Source organism: Ursus arctos, unplaced genomic scaffold, assembly GCF_023065955.2.
Source record: "Ursus arctos isolate Adak ecotype North America unplaced genomic scaffold, UrsArc2.0 scaffold_12, whole genome shotgun sequence".
NCBI lineage: Eukaryota > Metazoa > Chordata > Mammalia > Carnivora > Ursidae > Ursus > Ursus arctos.
In genome coordinates, this window is record NW_026622786.1 from 16,031,204 (window position 1) to 16,049,407 (window position 18,204).

The 18,204-nt window shown below is 58.3% G+C and overlaps 2 protein-coding genes across 4 annotated transcripts; both read right to left on the reverse strand.

The window, feature by feature from the left end:
• Positions 1 to 753: 753 nt before the first annotated feature.
• Positions 754 to 6,426, reverse strand: LOC113244925 (probable transmembrane reductase CYB561D1). 2 transcript variants are annotated; one of them, XM_026484625.4, is made up of 3 exons: positions 6,193 to 6,426; positions 5,619 to 5,656; positions 754 to 5,031 (listed from the first exon to the last, which is right to left on the reverse strand). In XM_026484625.4, exons 1-3 carry the CDS (start codon positions 6,338 to 6,340, stop codon positions 4,528 to 4,530), a joined length of 690 nt encoding a protein of 229 aa, XP_026340410.1. In that variant the 5' UTR covers positions 6,341 to 6,426; the 3' UTR covers positions 754 to 4,527. The 2 variants fall into 2 exon arrangements, with proteins under 2 accessions (XP_026340410.1, XP_044234890.1); XM_044378955.3 differs by lacking the exon at positions 5,619 to 5,656 and having other exon boundaries at positions 6,326 to 6,409.
• A 1,379-nt stretch (positions 6,427 to 7,805) lies between these two features.
• On the reverse strand, positions 7,806 to 18,151 carry ATXN7L2 (ataxin 7 like 2). Of its 2 annotated transcripts, XM_026484624.4 has the most exons (11): positions 16,447 to 18,151; positions 14,474 to 14,539; positions 13,995 to 14,099; positions 13,376 to 13,586; positions 12,778 to 13,064; positions 12,104 to 12,186; positions 11,504 to 11,754; positions 10,493 to 10,691; positions 10,228 to 10,349; positions 8,943 to 9,738; positions 7,806 to 7,953 (listed from the first exon to the last, which is right to left on the reverse strand). In XM_026484624.4, the coding sequence occupies exons 1-11, from the start codon at positions 16,571 to 16,573 to the stop codon at positions 7,939 to 7,941; spliced, it is 2,262 nt and encodes a 753-aa protein (XP_026340409.1). In that variant the 5' UTR covers positions 16,574 to 18,151; the 3' UTR covers positions 7,806 to 7,938. The 2 variants fall into 2 exon arrangements, with proteins under 2 accessions (XP_026340409.1, XP_026340406.2); XM_026484621.4 differs by having other exon boundaries at positions 7,806 to 9,738.
• Positions 18,152 to 18,204: the final 53 nt, after the last annotated feature.

Genomic DNA, 18,204 nt, shown 5'->3' on the forward strand with positions numbered 1-18,204 from the left:
CGGACTGCTGGCCGTGCTCAAGACAAGTGGGATGGAAAGTATCCTTCCCTAATTTAACACTTAAATAGAACTGCTTTCCTGTGTGTGTGTGTGTGTGTGTGTGTGTGTGTGTGTGTGTCTAAGTAAGTCCTTCAAGGAGGAGGGGACTGCGATCTTCCCCCACGCGCCTGTAACAAGGGAAGAAAAGCCTGTGAGCAAGCTAGGGGCCACGTGTCACAGCTCTGCGTCTCCAGTGCCTGGTATGAGGGCCTGGGGCGGGCCGTGCTCAGCCTGGGGCTACAGGGGAAACGGGGAGGGGGGCGCAGGGTCGTGTCCATTACTGTTGCTGCTGCCTTCCTGGCTTATCTGCTCCACTTTTCCTTCAGAAGCACAGAATTAGGTAGGACAGATGTAGACAGACTTGTGACCTGCTCCAGGCACTTCAGGCTGGACGAGGGGACAAGTGCACTGATTTCCAGATTTATAATCAGCCCCATGCCTTGAAACCACCAGGCAGGCAGCACTTAGGACTGGCTTCCCTAGGGTCATAACCTGAGTGGCATTCCTGACCGGAGTGCATGACAGCTGACCTTGCACGTAGAAGGAGGAAGCGTGTGTGTGTTCCCTTACGACGGCCGACAACACAACCTGAGACTTGGGTCCCCTAGGCATCATTATCCATAACTGTTGATTGTCTCCCTAAAAGAAGCATCAAACCCAGGACCGGGCCGAGTAAGAGAGAGTCAAGGACAAGAACATACTTGTAAACACAACTGTTTCCATTCGTTTAATGCTTTGGACTTTCCAATGCCTGCAAACATGCATTCTCTGCTCTGCCCCTCACGGCATCCCTGAGGCGGGTGGAGCACTGAGCGGTCCACCTGTGGCCACACCGTTGTTAGGAGCCGAGCAAACCCAGACTGCAGCCTTCCTGGCTCCCGGGCCAATGTGCTTTTCACTGCCTGATACACAGGCTCTTACGTCAACCAGCTACGGGGGCAACAGAGCACTTACCCGGAAGCCTCCCTGCTCCCTAAGCCTGCAGAGGGCCACAGAAATGCTAAGATTGGGGCATCAGGACCAGGGGTGTCCTCTGGAAGTCAAGACAGGTAACAGGTTCGGGGTCAACAGCCACCACTGCCATTCCCAGCGGAGCCCACACTGTGACCCCCACATCTTGATCTTCGTCAGGCGAAAAGGCCTTAGTAATGGATTCAAAGGGTGCTCAGGGCCCACTCCCAGAAGAAAGAAGCCTCAAGCCCCAGCTAGGAAGTGAGCCTCTGACCCCCCTCCTCTCCCCATTCCACTACACTCCAGCAGCCCAGGAGGAGGGGGAAGGTGAGGGCTGGCTGACTCAGCCTGCAAGTGCCTGGAGCTCTGGAGCTGAAAGGCCCCAGCACTGTGCAGCTAATGATTATTATTAACTCTGAACAGGCCTTGGCACAGCAGCCAGCTGGCTCCAGGAGGATGCCTAGATCTCCCACAGTGAGGTCTGAAAAACAAGACCCAGAGCAGCCATGCACGGGGGTGGAAGGGTGGGGACAATGAGAAAGGACGCACAGGCCGGTGTCAGGGACTGGGAGGGGCCGCCTGCCCTGGGAGGTGGTTGGGAGAGGAGGAACTGGCCGGCCAGGGACAGCAGCCTAGGGTTGACGCAGCTCAAGAGCCAAGGTGAGGCTGGGAGACTTCCCCAGACACAGCTTCTGCCATTCAACACCACCCCCAGCCCAAGTGGGGCTCCAGGGAAGGAGTGGTTGGGGGGGCGGGGGGGGGATGTGGAACCCAGAACAGTAATCCTGTTACCATTTGGATTTGGTTACAAAAAAAATCTACATTTCTAATGTCCTCAAGGTTGAGTTTGAAATATAATCATATTTGGAATCAAGTCTTAGTGAGCCTGATATGCAAATTTGTGCAAATGACATGCAATTTTTTTTTTTTTAATTTGAGCACCCTGGCTTTTTTTCTTTTTTAAAGGCAAAACAGGCTGACTACTAGCAGCTTTCCCTAGCCAGGGAACAAGGGCAAAAGGGCAGCCATTTGCTTCCTCCCCCCAAGGCCTCTGCCTCATTGCCGAGGTGCCCAGCTAGCATCCCAGATGGGGAGATACAGAGAGGTGGGGGAACAGAGGGCCTAGGGAGGAGGAAAACGCATACAAGCAGGAGGCGTGTGCAGCAGGCAGCCACCCAGCTCCCAGCTGGAGGAAGAGTGTCCTGGCACTGAGGTCTAATGGTTGTCCAGCTGCTGCCCCAGGATGTGAGGGCAGGTGGCGATGGAGGGAGAGATGCAGGGGAGGGGGGGCGGGAAGTGCCCCCACACGCAATCTGGCCGACCGGGAAGAAGGGCTCCTCCTGGTGACCTACTCCCCACACTGCAGTCAGACAGGCTATGCAGAAGACCACCTGTGCCCTCCTCTCGGCCCTGTGCCCCTGCCCTCCAGGCCTTCTGGTCAGAGAGGTGACAGCTGGGGCCCCTTCCTCCTGCAGAATATAAATGACTTCCCCCTTCCTCCGAGGGCTGGGAATAGACATCAGCTGGCAGAGCCCACGCAAAGTGCCGGCTGTCAGCCCGCCCGCCCGCCCGGCAGCCCCCGCACCACCTGGGAGCAGGCAACACCTCAGGCAGACTCAGGCTTTGTGGCGCTGGCTGCCTGGCTCGCGGAAGCTGGTGAACCTCACCCGGCCCTGTCACCTTGCCATAGACAGAGTGAGACTCCCAGCACTGGCTGTGATGCAGGGAGAGCAGGAGTCCCTGAGCCAAGGGACCCCAGATAAGAATGTCCTCCATGAGGCCCCAGGAACCATCCCCCCCAAGTTCAGACCATACTGGGGAGTCTGAGAGGGGAGACAAGGCAAGGAGACAGAAATAATCACCCTCTGAAGAGCAGAGACCCCCTTTAGATGCTCCGGGGCTGGAGAGCTTCCAGGAGACGCCATCTGACCCAGTGAGATCCAGAGAGGCCACTTCTGCCCCTTGCAGTCCCTATTCCTGGACTGTTAAACCACACCAACCTCCTTGCTTCTGAACCACTCAGAGCGGGGCGGGGGGGGGGGGTCTTCAATCTTAGGAAGACCTGGGGCATCGAAATTACTGCCATCTAGGAACACCTGCCCTGCCCCTGGGACCTGGAGTTCCGGCCGCTACACCCAGGCCTCCCAGAGCTTCCACTGAGCTGTCTACCTGCCTCAACACCAGCTTTCCTGGCGCGGCTGTCTTCAGTCCCGCCATGATCTACGGAGGTCCCATCCCCCCGACCGAGCCAGCCCACAGTTAGCCAGTCTGGCACCCAGCTCACCACTGAGGGCAGTCTGGGGAACTACCTTCCCTTGGGAACAAGAAGGGGCTTTCTGCAGGGAAGAGGGCCCAGCCCTTTTTTGCCAGCCGGCACCACACTCAGCCCCCTCCTGGGCCAGAGAGCTGGCAAGAGACAGCAACTGAGAAGAGCTTCGCTGAGAAGGGGAACCAGGGAGACTTTGTTTTTCCTAGATCAGAAAAGCCCTACCCCACTTTCCTTAGCTCTTATTTTGTCCTAAAAGCTTTGGAATATCTCCACAAAGCTATGTGCTGAGGCAAGAACCTGAGCCCCAGGAAGGACTACGAGATACTCAGGACTACTGTGCCACTCAGAGCGCATGGCAGGGAAAGGCGCTCGCCCACGTCCTGCAGCCCTCAAGGCCAGATTCTGAGGTGGGCGGAAGGACGTTCTTAACTGAGCTGAGAGGCCCAGCCAGGAACCATAGGCTTGCTTAAGCCAATGCCCTTCTGCTCCTATAAAAGCTTTAAAGTGACTTTAGTGCTTTCACTGCCTTGGAGTTCAAGAGAGCCTCCTCTGGGACTCTTCTCTCCACAGTGCCTGACCCCCTGGGCCCTAGTCCAGGAGCCCAATCGGCAGATTCCTGGAAGGCCACGAGGGCAGCCCTGTCCCTCCAGAGGGATAAGGAGATAATGAATGTAAGAATGACGTCCTGAGTCTGCTTAGTGGTCCAGCCCACAGTCCAGAGTGGGGAGTGTGTTCGGTGGCAACAACCTGACAGACACTGAATGTTGGAGATTGTTTAGAAACACTCACCCGTGACACGGATGCGGAAACTGGTCCCGAGACATGTGACTTGCCTAAGGTTGCCCAAGAGATCCTACAAGAACCATAACCCATGCTCTCCCTCCACACTGCTTTCTCGAAGACCCCAAAAACCACTGCTGTCACATTCATAAGTTACCGGAACCCAGTTCTCCCTCGGGCACACAGGCAAGAAATGACTGCGGGCACCATCGCCCCCACCACCCAGCACATCCATCTCCCATCAAGAGTGGAGGCTTCAGGATTGAGTTCCCCCGCCCCCCGCAACACCTTCCACTGGCACCCAGTATACTTCCCCATTTCGGCCCAGTGAGTCGTCGTCAGAAATAGCAGTGTGGGTTTCTGCAGCCCCTGGCCCAGCTAAGAAGTACAAAAACCCCACTACTTCTGAATGGATCCCTTGAAGGTCACCAAAGGGCACGCTGAAGTCCGAAGCAAGTGTCCCACCTACATTCAGAGTTCGGAGGAACTCACATTTCCATTTTCTTCTTCGGCAAGTAGGAGCTGGAGATCTGGTGCATGATCGCCAGGGCCAGATAGAGGGGCAGTGCCAGGCACAGGTACCAGGCTGTGCCTTTGATCTGGGCCTGGAACCACACTGAGTACATGCCCAGGAGCACCGTGACTGTAGCCATCAGGTAGACCACCAGTCCACAAGTCAGATGGTAGAGCTTGAGGCGAGCCACCCTTGAGACCCTGGCTGCTCGAGGACAGAGGAGGCAGAACCCACACAGTGCCTGGCCGCTAGTGGCCAGCAGTGTCAGAGCCCCTACCCAGCTGTGCCAGGACACCAGGTGGGGCAGCTCACTGCGGGTCCTGCTGAAGATGATGAAGCCCAGGCCCAGGGCCGCACAGAGGATGGCTAGGGTCTGCCCTGCCCAGTGGAGTCGGATCCGGGCCTTTCGGGAGCAGAAGAAGAACAGGGAGTGTTCAGGCGAGAAGAGCAGGATGGCCTCAGCCATGCAGAGGCAGAACTGTGAACAGAGGAGAGGGCCAGTGAGCCTCAGGCCCAGCGTGGAGGCCTAAAAAAAGGAGGTGCTCTCATACATCCAAACAGAGAGGACAAAGGTGAGGGCTAAAGAACTCCCACCAGGACCTCCTGCCTCACAGGTCAGCGTTTCTGGGCACAAGTGGGGATCAACACTTGAGTGGAAGTCTTATCATTCAGGCTGACCTCCATCCCGACCTCCTCCACAGGCAATGACTCCCCATTTCTTGACCAGTGTTAAGCAAATCTCTAGAAAATGTTAAACTGCCTTCTGAACTTTGCAGGGGTAAGGGAGTTGGGGGGGGGGGTGACTGGACAACACTTCTACTTCCTCCTTTCAGACCCTAGGGGAGAAAGACACATCTTCCAGACCCTCCCAAGCCCCCTCAACCACCTGACACTAACTAGAGCCCAGCCTTCCATGTCTCCCAATCAGGTTGCAGGGGGGAGATGGGGCCCTCTCTCTTTCCCCCACCTCTCTGAGCCTTAGAAAGGCTGAGCCTTCAAAGGCTGGATGCTTCCCTAGGGGACACTTCCAAACAAATCAGCTGCAGAAAAGAAGCCCAAACTCACCGCCAAGGCCATGAATACAGGGTGCCAGGAGAAAAGACCTAAGAATCAAAGAGAACAGACTGACGGCTGGGCACCATGTTTCCGCCCCTGTGGCTGGCTGGAGCCCAAAGAATCCGGCTACAGGGGACAGGTCAGTGTACCATTCCCAGCCCAAATCAGAAGTCTGTGCAAAGCGGAGCAGCCAATGGGGCTTAAGGGGAGCAACCAAGGGGGCAAACATACAGCAGTCTGGTCTGGGTTCCCCATCCGGGAGCTCGCAGCTGTCAGCCCAGTCCTAGAATGGACCTTGGCCTCCTTTACTTGTATCCTCCGCGAGGGGCTCCGCTTCTGATGAACTGGTGAGTTCAACTGAATGTCTGCCTTTCCACCCCCGCACTCAAAACCCCGCCCTTCCAGGACCCACCTCCCGGGGCCCCGCCCCACTACCACCTTACTACCCGGTCGCAGCTCGCCCCTCCACTGCGGGGGGGCGGGGGGCAGTCCCCACTCCAGGTCTCGGAGCGCTCCCAGCGACGCTCCTCCAGCGTCCCGGCTCCGCCCCCTTCCCTGGCCCCGCCCCGCCTTGCACACTCACTGGTTCCTGGCCGGGACAACACAGTCAGAAAGATGGTGAAGCCCAAAGCCACCAGGTGCGCCAAGATCCCACTGCCTGTCCGCAGCCAGAGGGTCAGTCTCGGCTCCCTCGCCGGAGCGGGAACCAGACCTACCTCCAGGGGCTGCATTGCCGGGCCGGGCCGGCGTACACTCCCAGCTGCTGGAGCGCGTCTTCCGGGTTTGCGATCGCGGAGGCGGCCGCGACGGCGGGAGAGGCCCCTCCCCCGGCGCCGCCGGCACTACGGCGGCCTCGCCCACAGCGCCCTCTGGGGGCCGGGGGGAAAGCGCGTCTGGAGAGCCCGGGGGCGGGGGGGGGCGGTTGCAGAAGGGGGGCAGAAGGGGATCAGAGGGCAGGCGGCCAGCCTGGTTTCTTCAGTGAACCTCATTTGTACCTTTCTGTCCACAAGGGCTTACGTCTCGAGTAGCCTGTGGAAATTACACTTATGGCAAATGATTCCACCCAAACCCCAATCACAAATATACACTGAACCAAGAGTGTGAAACCAGTGCTTTGAGTAGTCTTCCAGAAACACTGCATTTCTCAGCCTGCCCACACCTTCCTGTCATCCCTTCTTCTGTCTTGTTAAGGGAGTAAGAGTCCTCCCTGCCTAAAAGCAAGGACACCGAAAGGTAAGGACCAGGCCAAAAGATAGTGCCTGTGCCTGCTGAGTTCAGGTTTGAGGACCAAAGGAGGGAGATGGAACAGTGTCACCCCTATCGGCACACTAGCCTCCAGTGAGATAAACGGAAGAACTAGGGCACTCCCAGCCCTTCCCACCTCCACACCATCTGCTCAGCCCTGGGGAGTCAGGTGATCCTGAGGGACCAGGACCTCCCACATTCCTGCTGCCTCCCACACCATAAGTTTTGTAAGAGATCATACATTTCCCCTTCCTGCCTCCAGAAAGGTGTGGTTCAGCTAAAGGAGGCCTACCTGGGAGAGACTCTACCCCTCCCTGAGGGGCAAACCCACAGGCCAGGGACAGGGACCGAAACAGGCTGTCCCACAGAAATCCCGCACAGCCTTACAGCAGTGACCAACTCAATTCGAGCTCCCCCAGTGGTTGAGAAAATAAGGCTGCTAGGGAGAGGCGGGAAGGGCAGGAAGAGCTGAAGAGACTGAGGCCATAGTTCAGAGACAGGATGGAGGCCCAGCGTTGCTGGAAGACTGAAAAGGGCCCAGGCCGGCTCCCACAGACCCTCAGGGCAAAGACCTGAGAGTTGGGCCAAAGGAGTGGCTCCCTTGCCCCCGTCAGGTTTCCCTTACCAACAGGGCCGGAGTCATCTCTGGGATAAAGATTCTGGCAAGCCTTGCTCCCTCAGAGCCATATGCCTCATCATCCTCTGGAGAGAAGACGTCCCCCATGACACAAACCCCAGCCATTCCCACACCATTTAAAAGGACAAAAATATATGAGCATAAGAGACTTCTGCAGGCAAGCGCCGGGAGCTGGAGTCTGGCTGCCTATCATCTCCGCCTCCTGGGGTGCGGATGGGGACAGCAAGGACACTCATTTTATTCCATGTTTTTCCTTCCTTTTCTATGTTTCTGTTTTTACATTTTCTTAGCAGCAACAGAACAGGGAGACAGTCTTGAGGTATTTTAAAGAGTTTTTTTTCTTAAAAAAAATAATATAAAGTTATAAAAAGCGGCAGCAGCCTGGGGCCCGGATCTGGAGGGGAGGAGGTGCTGGCGGCTCCATCGCAGAGGGCAGGCACTTTCTTGTTAATGGGCTTTAGACTGCGGGAAGACAAGAGGCAAGAGACACGGTCAGGCTGCGGGCCTACCAGTCCTCCGACCCAGTGACCTGTGTGGACCGTTAGAGCTAACGCTTGCTTTCCTCCTGGCTGGGCTGGTGATGAATGCTGGAGGAGGGGGAAAGATGAAGGCCAGCCGAGCAGGGACAGCCCGAGAACCTCCGTGCACACACGCGCACACAGGTGGGGGCACTGTCCAACTCACTACCCTCGTACGGGTGCCAGAGGAGTGGGTATGCATCTGGCCCATGCCTACACCAGAAGAGCATCCCCCTTCTCCCCGCCGGTAAGTCCCTCCTGGCTGAGATCATAGGGACAGCCCAGAGCGGGCTGCTCCAGAGCTCCCGTCCGAAGAGGCACATAAGCCTGGCTGCTGGCCTTCCCAGAAACCCTGGAGGACTTGCCTGGCACCTGAAATCCTGGAAGTGGACACATATGCATACAGGGACCTCGGGTGGTGTCCCTGCCCTTCCAGGCCCTGGTGCCCAGAGGCAGGACCCATGAACAAGACCAGCCCCCCTAGCCCGCCGCCCAGCATATCAGGCCACAGCTCAGCAACCCAAGCTCAACCCCACTGCCCAAACCTTTCCCAGCAGAGTTCGTGAAGTCCAACTTCCTTTCCTTCAGGGGACAGAAGGAGCTCCAGTCCTGGTGTGAGGGCCACAGCCAGATCAGAAAGTGGCCCTTTTGTTAAAACAGAAGCAGATATGGGGGGAGGGGACAGGCAGCATGGCCTCAGCTCAAGGGAGAGATAGGGGAAGGCCCGTCAAGCAAAAGCTGGGTCACCTTTCAAAGAGCTGACCTACCTCGGCCTCGAGAAGATGCCCCAGGAACTCTCTCAACTTCCCCTTTCGTCCCTTCCCCGCACAAACATTTACTTAGCACCTCCTCTGTGCCAGGTTCCCACTGTGTTCTACCCTCGTCCATCCTGATTTTTCCCTGCCCGTGCTCTTCAGGGAGCGGGGCCGGTACCTTCAGTGTCGAACACTTCTCCTCAAAGGCCATGGCAGGACCCGGCTTCTTGCGGCGCACAGAGCAGGCCGCATCGGCGGGTGCGCCTGCCTGGCAGTGCTTGGCCTTCACCGGCCGGCAGTAAGTGGCCAGGTTTTTCCGCTTCTTGGCTACCTCCTCCTCAGAGAGGCAGGTGGGTGGCAGGGCCTTGGCTGGGTGTCCAGCCGCTCCCCGGTTGTCCAGCTGAGAAGCCTTGACGGGTGTAGGGGGCTGATGAGGGGAACCCCGACAGTCCAGAGGCCCTGCCCGCTTCACTCTTGGCCCCACCGTCCCATTAAGCCCCATGCCCAGGGCTGTTTTAGTCTTGGCCGAGAGGCCCCGGCAGCCAGACAGTTTGCCTTTTCCAGAGGGCTCCAGGATGCAGGTCCGTTTGAAAGTGGTGGGGCCTGGGGATAACTTTCGCTTTCGAGAAGGGGCCTCCACCTCGACCCCGTCCTTGCCTTTGGACGACTTGCTGGCCTTCGAAGGCGGGAGTTTGCTGAAGGATGGGGATGGCGTGTTGGCAGGCAGTGGTGAGGTGATGGCCTGGCTCCCGCCCATGCACTCCGCCTGGCTGCAGGCCGCTGCCACGCTGGGGGAGCCTGCGGGGTAGCTGGGGACCAGGCTGTCCTTGGCGGGGGGCGTGGAGGCTGGGCAGGCAGGTCTGGGGGGTGGGCCTGGAAGGCGGGGGCAGCTGCCTGTAGAGGATGGGCTCAGGGGAGCAGAGAGTGGGGAGCTGACAAGGTGGGATGGAGGCTCAGCCGCCGGTGGGATCTTCCTGCAGCAAAAAGAGAGCCCCACTGTGACACCAGGCAAACAAGAGGACCTCCCCACCAACCTCCACCCGTCTCTCTGCCCCACCTAGAAATGGCCCACAGAGCCCCGGCCTTGCTGCCATCTGCTGGGAGACACTGGAACTGAGGCTTAGAAAGAAAGCACAGGGGTAGGCAGGAATGAACTAGAATACAGACCCATTAAGAACCTCATTTCAAATTTCAGTTTGGGCATCCCCTCTCCCTAGTTACCCAAAAGGTACTGGAAGTGACGGATAAGAGTCGGGCTTCACTCCCACACCACCCACTCATGCCCTGCCTCGGCCCAGCCTCAGGCTGTCAAGTCCCCCCACCTCCCCTTCATTCTATCTGGGGTCTTGCCCCAACAGCCGAACCTCATCTATAGGTATGTGAGAAGAATGAGGGCTTCTGAAGCCCATGGATGTCCAGGGTCCGGCCTCCAGGGAGGACAGCCCCGGGCCCAAAAGACTCACCTCCACATGTGTGAGCTGAGGTGCCGCTCCAGCATGGAGCTCAGTGCTGAGCAGAAGCGGTCCAGCCGGCGGCTAAACACGTAGCATCCGGGACTCACCAGTCGGCTCCCAAAGGTGCAGAACTAGAGGCAGAAGGGAGGGCCGTGGTCAGTGGGGCCAGGGACGCAGGGAGGGCTCCTGCGCAAAGGATCCGACCTCCTCCCCACACTGTGGGCCGGGAGGGCTGGGCCACCCCCCACCCCAGGTCCCTGCCCCAGGTCCTTACCGCCTGTGGCCGCGGGGGCCGGGTTGCATAATGGCAGTCAGGGGGGAGGTGGAGGTCGTCAGATGTCCCCTCCTCCTCACTCTCCTCGCTGGAGGCCTGGGCCCCACCCCGGGGCAGGGGAAAGGGGAACAGGCCTGGGTCCCCATCACCACCACAGGGGCCTTCACCATCCAACTCACTCTCAGAGGAGGCCCGGGACCTGGAAGGGCCAAAGGGGGTGTGAGGCCGATGAGAGGGGGTGGGTCAGGGCGGGGGTGTCCCTGAACCCGCCAAGCTCAAAAAAAGCCAGGGCAGACACCCTGCCGGGCAATGAGACAAAAAGGAAGGAGGACAGGAAGGGAGGGAACAACAGAGCTCACAGAGTAAGAGCCAGAAAGGTCAGGGGCCACAGCTCCCAAGGGATCCTCTCCCCAGCCCCTTCACTTCACTTCCCAGGCCCTGCCTCCTCGGGGGGGAAATCTGCTCCAGATTCGCCTCCTCCTCCAGAAAATCTTCTGAGTTTAACTGCACCCAGCTCTGGTCAGCCCCGTCAATTCTCTCAACCCCCTTCTCGCATCACATATTCCCGTGAGCCTGTCTGTGAGCTGAGCCTGTCTCGGGTCTGCCCCTTGTGTTACAGGCGGAGATGCGTGTGTGTCTCCTTCGGCAAGGTGGGCTCTCCCCGGGCTCCAGCGCAGCCTCTGCACACGAAGGGGCCAGTGAGTGAATACACAGTAGGACTGCCTCACCCAGGACCCTGACCCTTTCAGTTCCCCAGGTGCGCGTTCTGGCCCGTGAGAAGCAGCTGGGCCAACGTTTCTATCCCGGGCATTGGAACCGGCACGCTCAGAGAGGCTGAGGCACAGCGGCGTGCTGGGGTAGGAGCAGGGGGTCACCTACTTCCGCACCACTGCCAGGGCCCCAGCTAATCCCCCCACCTCGGGGCGGAGGGAGACTCCCTGGGCCTGTTTCCCGGGGTCCGTGATGGCTTGGGACCAAGCGTCCCCAGGTGGGGACCGGGCCTGGACGTACCTGGGCAGTGCGCAGTATGGGTAGGTCTGCTTAGCGCGAGCAGAGAAGGTGCTGCTGGGGGTGGCCGCTGCCACAGCCTGGACTGAGGAGGGGGGCTCCTGGGAGGGGCGCTCAAGAGTGGGCTCCTTGCGCCCTGGGCTCTTCTCTTTGGGAGACTCCCCTTTGCGGGAATTGGCCTTCAGCTCTGCCACGAGCACGTCAAAGTCCTTGGCGCGGCCCTGGACCTCCCGGCGCTGGTGCACCGAGTGGATCTAGAATAGAGCAGGGTGAAGGGTGGGGAGGGGTGTGAGCCGAGCAGGAAGGAGGGGCGCAGTGTGTGCTAGCCTAGGCAAGCGGAGAGAGGGGGTGTGAGTGTGTTGGTAGGTGTATTTGTGGGTCTTTCTTTTGCTCCCCCCACAGGCCCAGACCCTTCCTTTGGACTGGGGCGATCTGCCTACTGCTCCCAGCCTGGGCCCACTGGGGGCAGCCTCCTCTCCCCTGGCCTCACCTGGGCTTCACCCCCACCCCGAGCTGAATCTTGGCTAACACTGCAGTTTCTCTCCTTGCCCAGGGCCCGTATCTGTGCCGTCCTCCCTCACCGTGCAGTGGGACTGAGATTACCTTGCAGGTCAGCAGGCGGGTACAGATCTTTTTGGTCTCTGGGTTTACTACCCCACACTGCCTGTTGAGGTCGCACTCCTTCCCTGTGGGGAAAACAGTTCCTGTGAGCCCCAAGGCCATTTCCAGGAGGCCCAAGGGAAGGCCTGGGAAGAGCTGGGCCTACGGCAGCAGAACCTCTGGCCTTCGAGTCCGGGGCTGCAGCCTTCCAGAGAAACTCCTCTGGGCATCAGAGGAGAAACTCTCTGCTGGGCACAAGAACCATCCTCACCCCCCAACTCCCAGCCCAGGCACTCCTTTTGGTGACTCCAAGTCCAAAACAGGGCAACAGAGATCAGGGCAGCCACAGGCATGTGGGATGCCAGGGAAGCCAGCTGTGGGAGGGGTCTGGCGCCCTGGATCTAGGTGAGAGGAGAGAGAAACATCAAGAGCCCAGGGTGAGGAAGAATACCTTCACCTGCTTGGGCATAAGCTCCCTTAGCCTTGATCAGGAGACCTGGGCTGAAGAGAAGCTTCCTAGAAAGCAAGGAGTTCAAGTGTATGTCCACGTCAAGCCGTGACTAGGGGGACGGCCAGGCCCACTCCTTCCTGACCCCTCTCCATCAGGCCCAAGGACAAAGCAGTCCAAAAGGGTCCCCCACTCTACCTTCCTGACCCCCAAGACCATGACTACTCACGGGCCATCTTCCGGTGGGTTTTGGGGGGCAGCCTGGCCCCACCAGGCTCCTTTTCAGGAGGGCTGCCTTCAGCCCGGTGACTGGGGCCCTCGCTGGGGGTCATCTCGATGCTCTCTCTCCCCGGAGGTTCTTTAGAAGGGGGTGCCATGGGGTTTTTTCCAGGGGAGTCCTTGGTGAGGCCACCAGGCTGGCTGAGGAAAGCAGAGGGCGGGGCCGCCCTGATTCCATGTCCATCGGGCTTCGGGAGACTGGACATCTTCTCCAGATTCACCACAGGCACGAAAAGGCTACATATGAAGAGAGGGTGTGGGCTGGGGGGCGGGGGGGGGGAGGGGCGGCTCGGCCCGGGCCCTGGACTCTAGCCCAGAGCCATGTCCTTCCCAGCCCTGGAACTTGGGTGGGCTCCAGCAGGGGTGCAGACCATGGGGAAAGGGGACCCCATATTCCTTGGAACACATGGAAGGGAACTGCAGAGAGTGGCTGCCTCCTGCTGTGAGCAGTGCCCATTGCCCCCCAGCTGTCTCCCTTTATGTTAACCCCTCCCTGGGCTAGGGTCAGGGTCAAGGCTGGTCTCAGGGAGTCTCCAGCCTCTCCTTACCAGAGGTTGTCCTTCTGCGTCTTCTCAGGAGGTGGGTGGCCACGGCTCCGGGACCCCTGGCCCTTCTCCCTGGAGGAGGTTTTGGTGGAACCTGGGGCCCTACAAGCTGGGCCCTGCCCATTCACTACATGGCATTTCTGAGAGCTGGCAGGGGCTGGAGGTGGGGGTGGGGCCCGGGCGTAAAGCTTGCTGAGGGGCCCGTGTCTTCTTTCTGTCACCAGGAGGTGGAGAGAGTAATCGAGGTGAGTGGTATCAACTGGCTCCTTCCCCAACCTCCTAGCCCTGCTCACAGACTCCCAATACCAAAACCTGGGATTTCCCAAGCCTGAGATTTTAAATTTGCCATCTTCCCACTTGAATCTGAGCCTTCAAGGCTCACAATTCTAGGACTCAGCTTCCTGAACCTTTTAGCTCTTCCCCTAATTCCACCAGATGCTAGAATTTTGCTCAAACAATCACCTGGACCCGCCACAATCCTCTGAAGCCACCCCCAGGACCTTCTGATCCCCAAGGCCTCCCCACTCCATGACCCACATGACCTCCCAACTGACCCTGTCCTCAGAGTTCCACGTTTCACCTTCCCCTGTCCCCTCTCTCTCCTCCCTAGGGCTCCCCTCACCGCAGTGCTTCTGGAAAGCTTGAGGCTTCACCACTTGGCTGCAGTGGCTACACACAACCAAATAGAAGTCGTCATGGGCAGGGCAGTGCCCGAAGATGGACATGTCTGCAATGACAGAAGCCCTTATCACTGGGGCTGGGGATCCCAGGGTTGCCCTGTCAGATCAGAGAGCACCTCCCCCCCCAACTCAGAAGCCACTTCCCCCTCCCCAGCTGACATGACAGGCTTTATGCTACATGCTCTCAGATTCTAGAGCTCAACCTAAGAACGTGGGCCGTCAGGTGAGTGAGCCCAATCACCTATGGTTAGGATCTCCCACAACAGGTCACAGGAGGCAGGGGAATGGGCTGACTCAGACCTAGCAAAGTGAGGATCCCCAGACCTGCTGCTTCTAGCAGCTACCTCCTGGGATATGTTGGAAGAGAGGAAGGTGGTCCTGTCTGCCCTAGGCCCCAGCCCTAATGTGTGTCAACTCCCACCTTCTTTAATGAGGGTCATGGCATCCAACTTCTTCGTGTTTTTGTTACTCTCCTCCAGCTCAGCCCCTGCAGGAGAAACACAGCTCAGAAGGACCACCCCCGCCGCAGAAGCCCCATCTCCTACCCAACCAGCGCTGGCAGCCGAGCCGTAGGAAGTCAACCCTCCCTAACAAGCTCCTGGTGCTCAGGACCACTTGGAGAGCCTTTCAGTGGGTCACTCTCATGTGCCCATTCTTCCTTCAGCTGCTACCCCTGGCATGAGCTGACCCGCTTAGGAAGGATCCTGCCACCTTTCTTAGGACCCCTCACGCCAAGGAGCAATTTGGGGTTCCACCGCTGAGTGGCTGGGTGATTGTGAATAAATATGATCTCTTTTCTGGGCCCGCTTCCCCATTTAAATGGGAAATAATCCTTAACATATTTTGCTATAAATCTCCAAGTCCCTTCTTCAGATTTCTCAGATGGGTCCTTCCTGTTACTCTGTGTCACACCAAACAGATATCTCCCAGGTCCCCATCCCCATAGATGCGATTTTCTTCCACCTGGGTTACCATAGTACTGACAAAGTTACACCCAGCTTCTCAGGTCCTGCCTTGACAGGATGGTCACAGGGCAGAGAAACTGCCGTCTCGGGGGTCCTTTGGCATCTTCAAAGTCCCTTTGGTCAGCTATGCAAGCCCCTCCCCTCTTTAGGAGGGCTTTGGCCAAGGGTTGCCCTCATACCTCAATTTCTGGGTTGATGACAAAAACATCTTAGCTGTGCAAAGCAGCTCTTTCCCCCATCCCCCTACCTTACTCCTCTCCCCTCCCTCCTCTATGCCCCCTCCCTGTCCCTTGGAAAAAAAATCAATTCTGAGTCACCAAACCCGTCTGATTCCATTTCCGGTTCTCAAAGCACCCAGACCCTGACAATGGCCCCATCCTTGCCCACCCAGCATGGGGCAGTCCTGGGGTGGCCTGGGCTTCCACTTAGATGTGCTTCTAACGCCTACTAACAGATTTGCCCCTTTCTAGGATGTGAAGATCACTGACAGTCTTACATAATCTCCAGCTATGAGGGGTGGTGGGTTAGGCATGGAAGAGACAAGGGGCAGCTCCCACTCCTAAGTCCGTTAAAATGCACTGATGGGCAGAACTGAGCTGGGACTCGGATGTCTCAGAGGAGAACAAGTGTCATTAGAGACCGCTCCATGCGGTCTCCTCCTCCACCTCTTCTCACTTGCAAACTTCTTCAGGGCTGTGATGCCTGCTGTCACCCCAAAGGCCACGAGGCCAGGTGCCCCCTGGGGCCCAGGAGACAAAGATCAGCAGAAGGGGCTGTCAGCCCGCTTACCAAAGGGGCCTAGAGAAGGTGGGGGTCAGGGGAGAGAGCCAAGAGGCAGGGCAAGAGGCCCGGGAAAGGACTGAGGGTTGGAGGCACAGAGGGATGGATGGACGAAAGGAGGGAGGAAGGGAGGATGGATAGATGGATGGACCGACGAACTAATACGGAGGGGGCAGGGGTCCAGTGGCACTGCAACCCGCAGGCAAACGCCGAAAAGGAGCAGGAGGTGTGGGGCAGAAGGCGAAGGAACAAGGGGGGTTAGAAGGGGGGCACAGAAGTGGGGTGCGTGGGAAACACGTGGAGAGGACTGTTGCGGACGGGGAAAGCCCTAGGCAGGTGCAGGAGGGGCGGAAGCTAGAGGACAGCAGGCGAAGAGAAAGATAAAGGCAAACAGATGTGGGGGCAGGTACTGGGCACCGGCAGAGGCAGAGGTGGGCAGGGTGGGCTGCGGGCGGTGGGCCGGCGCTAGGACCCGGAGGCGCGAAGGTGACGGAGCAGGCGGGCACTAGGACCCGGCGGGTCCTTTGTTTGGGGGGCCGGGGAGCCGGACGGCGGCTCCCGTCGGCGGCTCCCCTCTGCTGGCGGGGGCCCGGAGAGGGGGAGGGGAGACAGTGATGGGGTCCCCGGACTCTAGGGGAGCTTCACTCACCGTCGGCCGCGGGCAGGTCGGCCCGTTCCACCCACGAGCTCCAGCTCTGTCCCGCGAAGTCATCGAGACTCGGCACCCGCCGCTCCAGAGCGGCCATTGCTGCCGCCGCGCGTTCACGCACCGCCATCACCGCCGCGGACGCGCGCCCGCCCCGGCGCCACCGCCGCGCGGCCCCCTCCCCCTAGCCCCGCCGCGGGCACGCCTCCCCTCTCCCTCCCACCTTTCCAGCTCACTCTTTGCGCAAGCGCAGCACAGGTTGTCTTCCCCTCGCTCTCCCTCTCGCATAGCCTTCTGGGAAGTGTAGTCTTGGAGCGGGTGCTGTTGCTTACGGAGCTTGCAGCAAGAGCCCCTCCAAAATGCACAATTGCGGGGGGCAAAGAGACCAAAGCCCCAGGACCTCCTCTCCTAACCCTTGTACACACATTCTTTGTGCTACCAGCCCGCTCTCTCAAAGTGACTGCATACACACCCCAGCCCCAAACCTCTCTCTGCCCAAGACGCCCCTCTAAGCCGTGCCTTCGCCAGCTGGCTGGCGCCCCTTCCCGGGCTGGCGGTCAAGAAGCGACTTCGCTCCCCCGTAGATCGAATAGGGTAGGTGCAGGGAGGTGGGCGCTGTGAATCAGAAGGGCAAGGGGAGGGAGTCTGTAGGATGTGCTGAAGGACACAAGGGTTGGTGTGGGGGAGGGTCCTCGGCTCCCGTGTTGTGCCTCTTCTGTGGGAAACCCGCGGTGCCCTGATGCAGGGTAGAGGGCTGGAGTGGCGTTGTCTGGGTTTAGGAGGACCTAGATGAGCTGATCAAGATCACCTGTCAGGATGACAGAAGGCTATCTCCGAGCCAGAGCCAGCCCCGGAACTGGGGTGGCCCCGAGGCTGCTGGTGTTTGCAGCATCTCTGCTGATCCTTCTCTCCTCCTGAGAACTGCGATCGATACCCTGTACCGCCTCTTCCCAAACCCTGGCTGGACCCTGACTCCATCCATCACTTTGGCTTCTTTTTCTAATGAATATTTTCTCTGCTGGAAGGGCTGCTACCAGAGCTTCAGCACAAGGAGATTTCTCATCAGATCTGTCATTTTCCTTGCTAAGGCCTGGAAAATACCTTAATCATCCTCTTTCTTCTTCTCAGCATAACATTTCTTCCCACAATCAAGAGACAAAAGCCTGCCACCCCATCATATCAGGAAAGAGAGACTAGTTCTCTTTTCCCTCTTCAACCCTCATAGCTCACCCCATATGCATTCCTTCAGCTAAAGGAAACCAAATTGGAGGTAAATAAGTCAAGGTCTGTGACTTCAAGACCTCAGGCTTTCTTCTCATTTTCACCCAGGGAAGGCTTAAGTACTGCGAAGATCATCTCTGAGGGCAGAGATTCTTAACCTGAGAACCACAGATGATCCCTGGGGGGGTCCAGAAACTTGTTGAAATTGAATGTAACATCAGGTCCAAGTGTGTTTTTGTAGGGAATGTAGGGGTCGCTTGTCAGAAGAGGGATAGAGGAACAAGTTTGTTCAGAAAGAACCTAATAGTTAAAAGGGCAAGGCATATGGCCCTCACCTGCTGACAGGAAGCTGAGGAGAGCAAGTGGAAAGAGCACTGTGAAAATCACTATCTCTTGCCTTTTGAGTTTGCTCAAATTTGCTAACCAGTCTCAGTTACTTTGGCCCAATTGGTGCCACCAACAGAGGAAATGCAGACTCTAGTGCTTGGGGTGCAGAGTGGAGAGGAGTGGAATGACATTTGGGTGGAAATGCAAGAACTT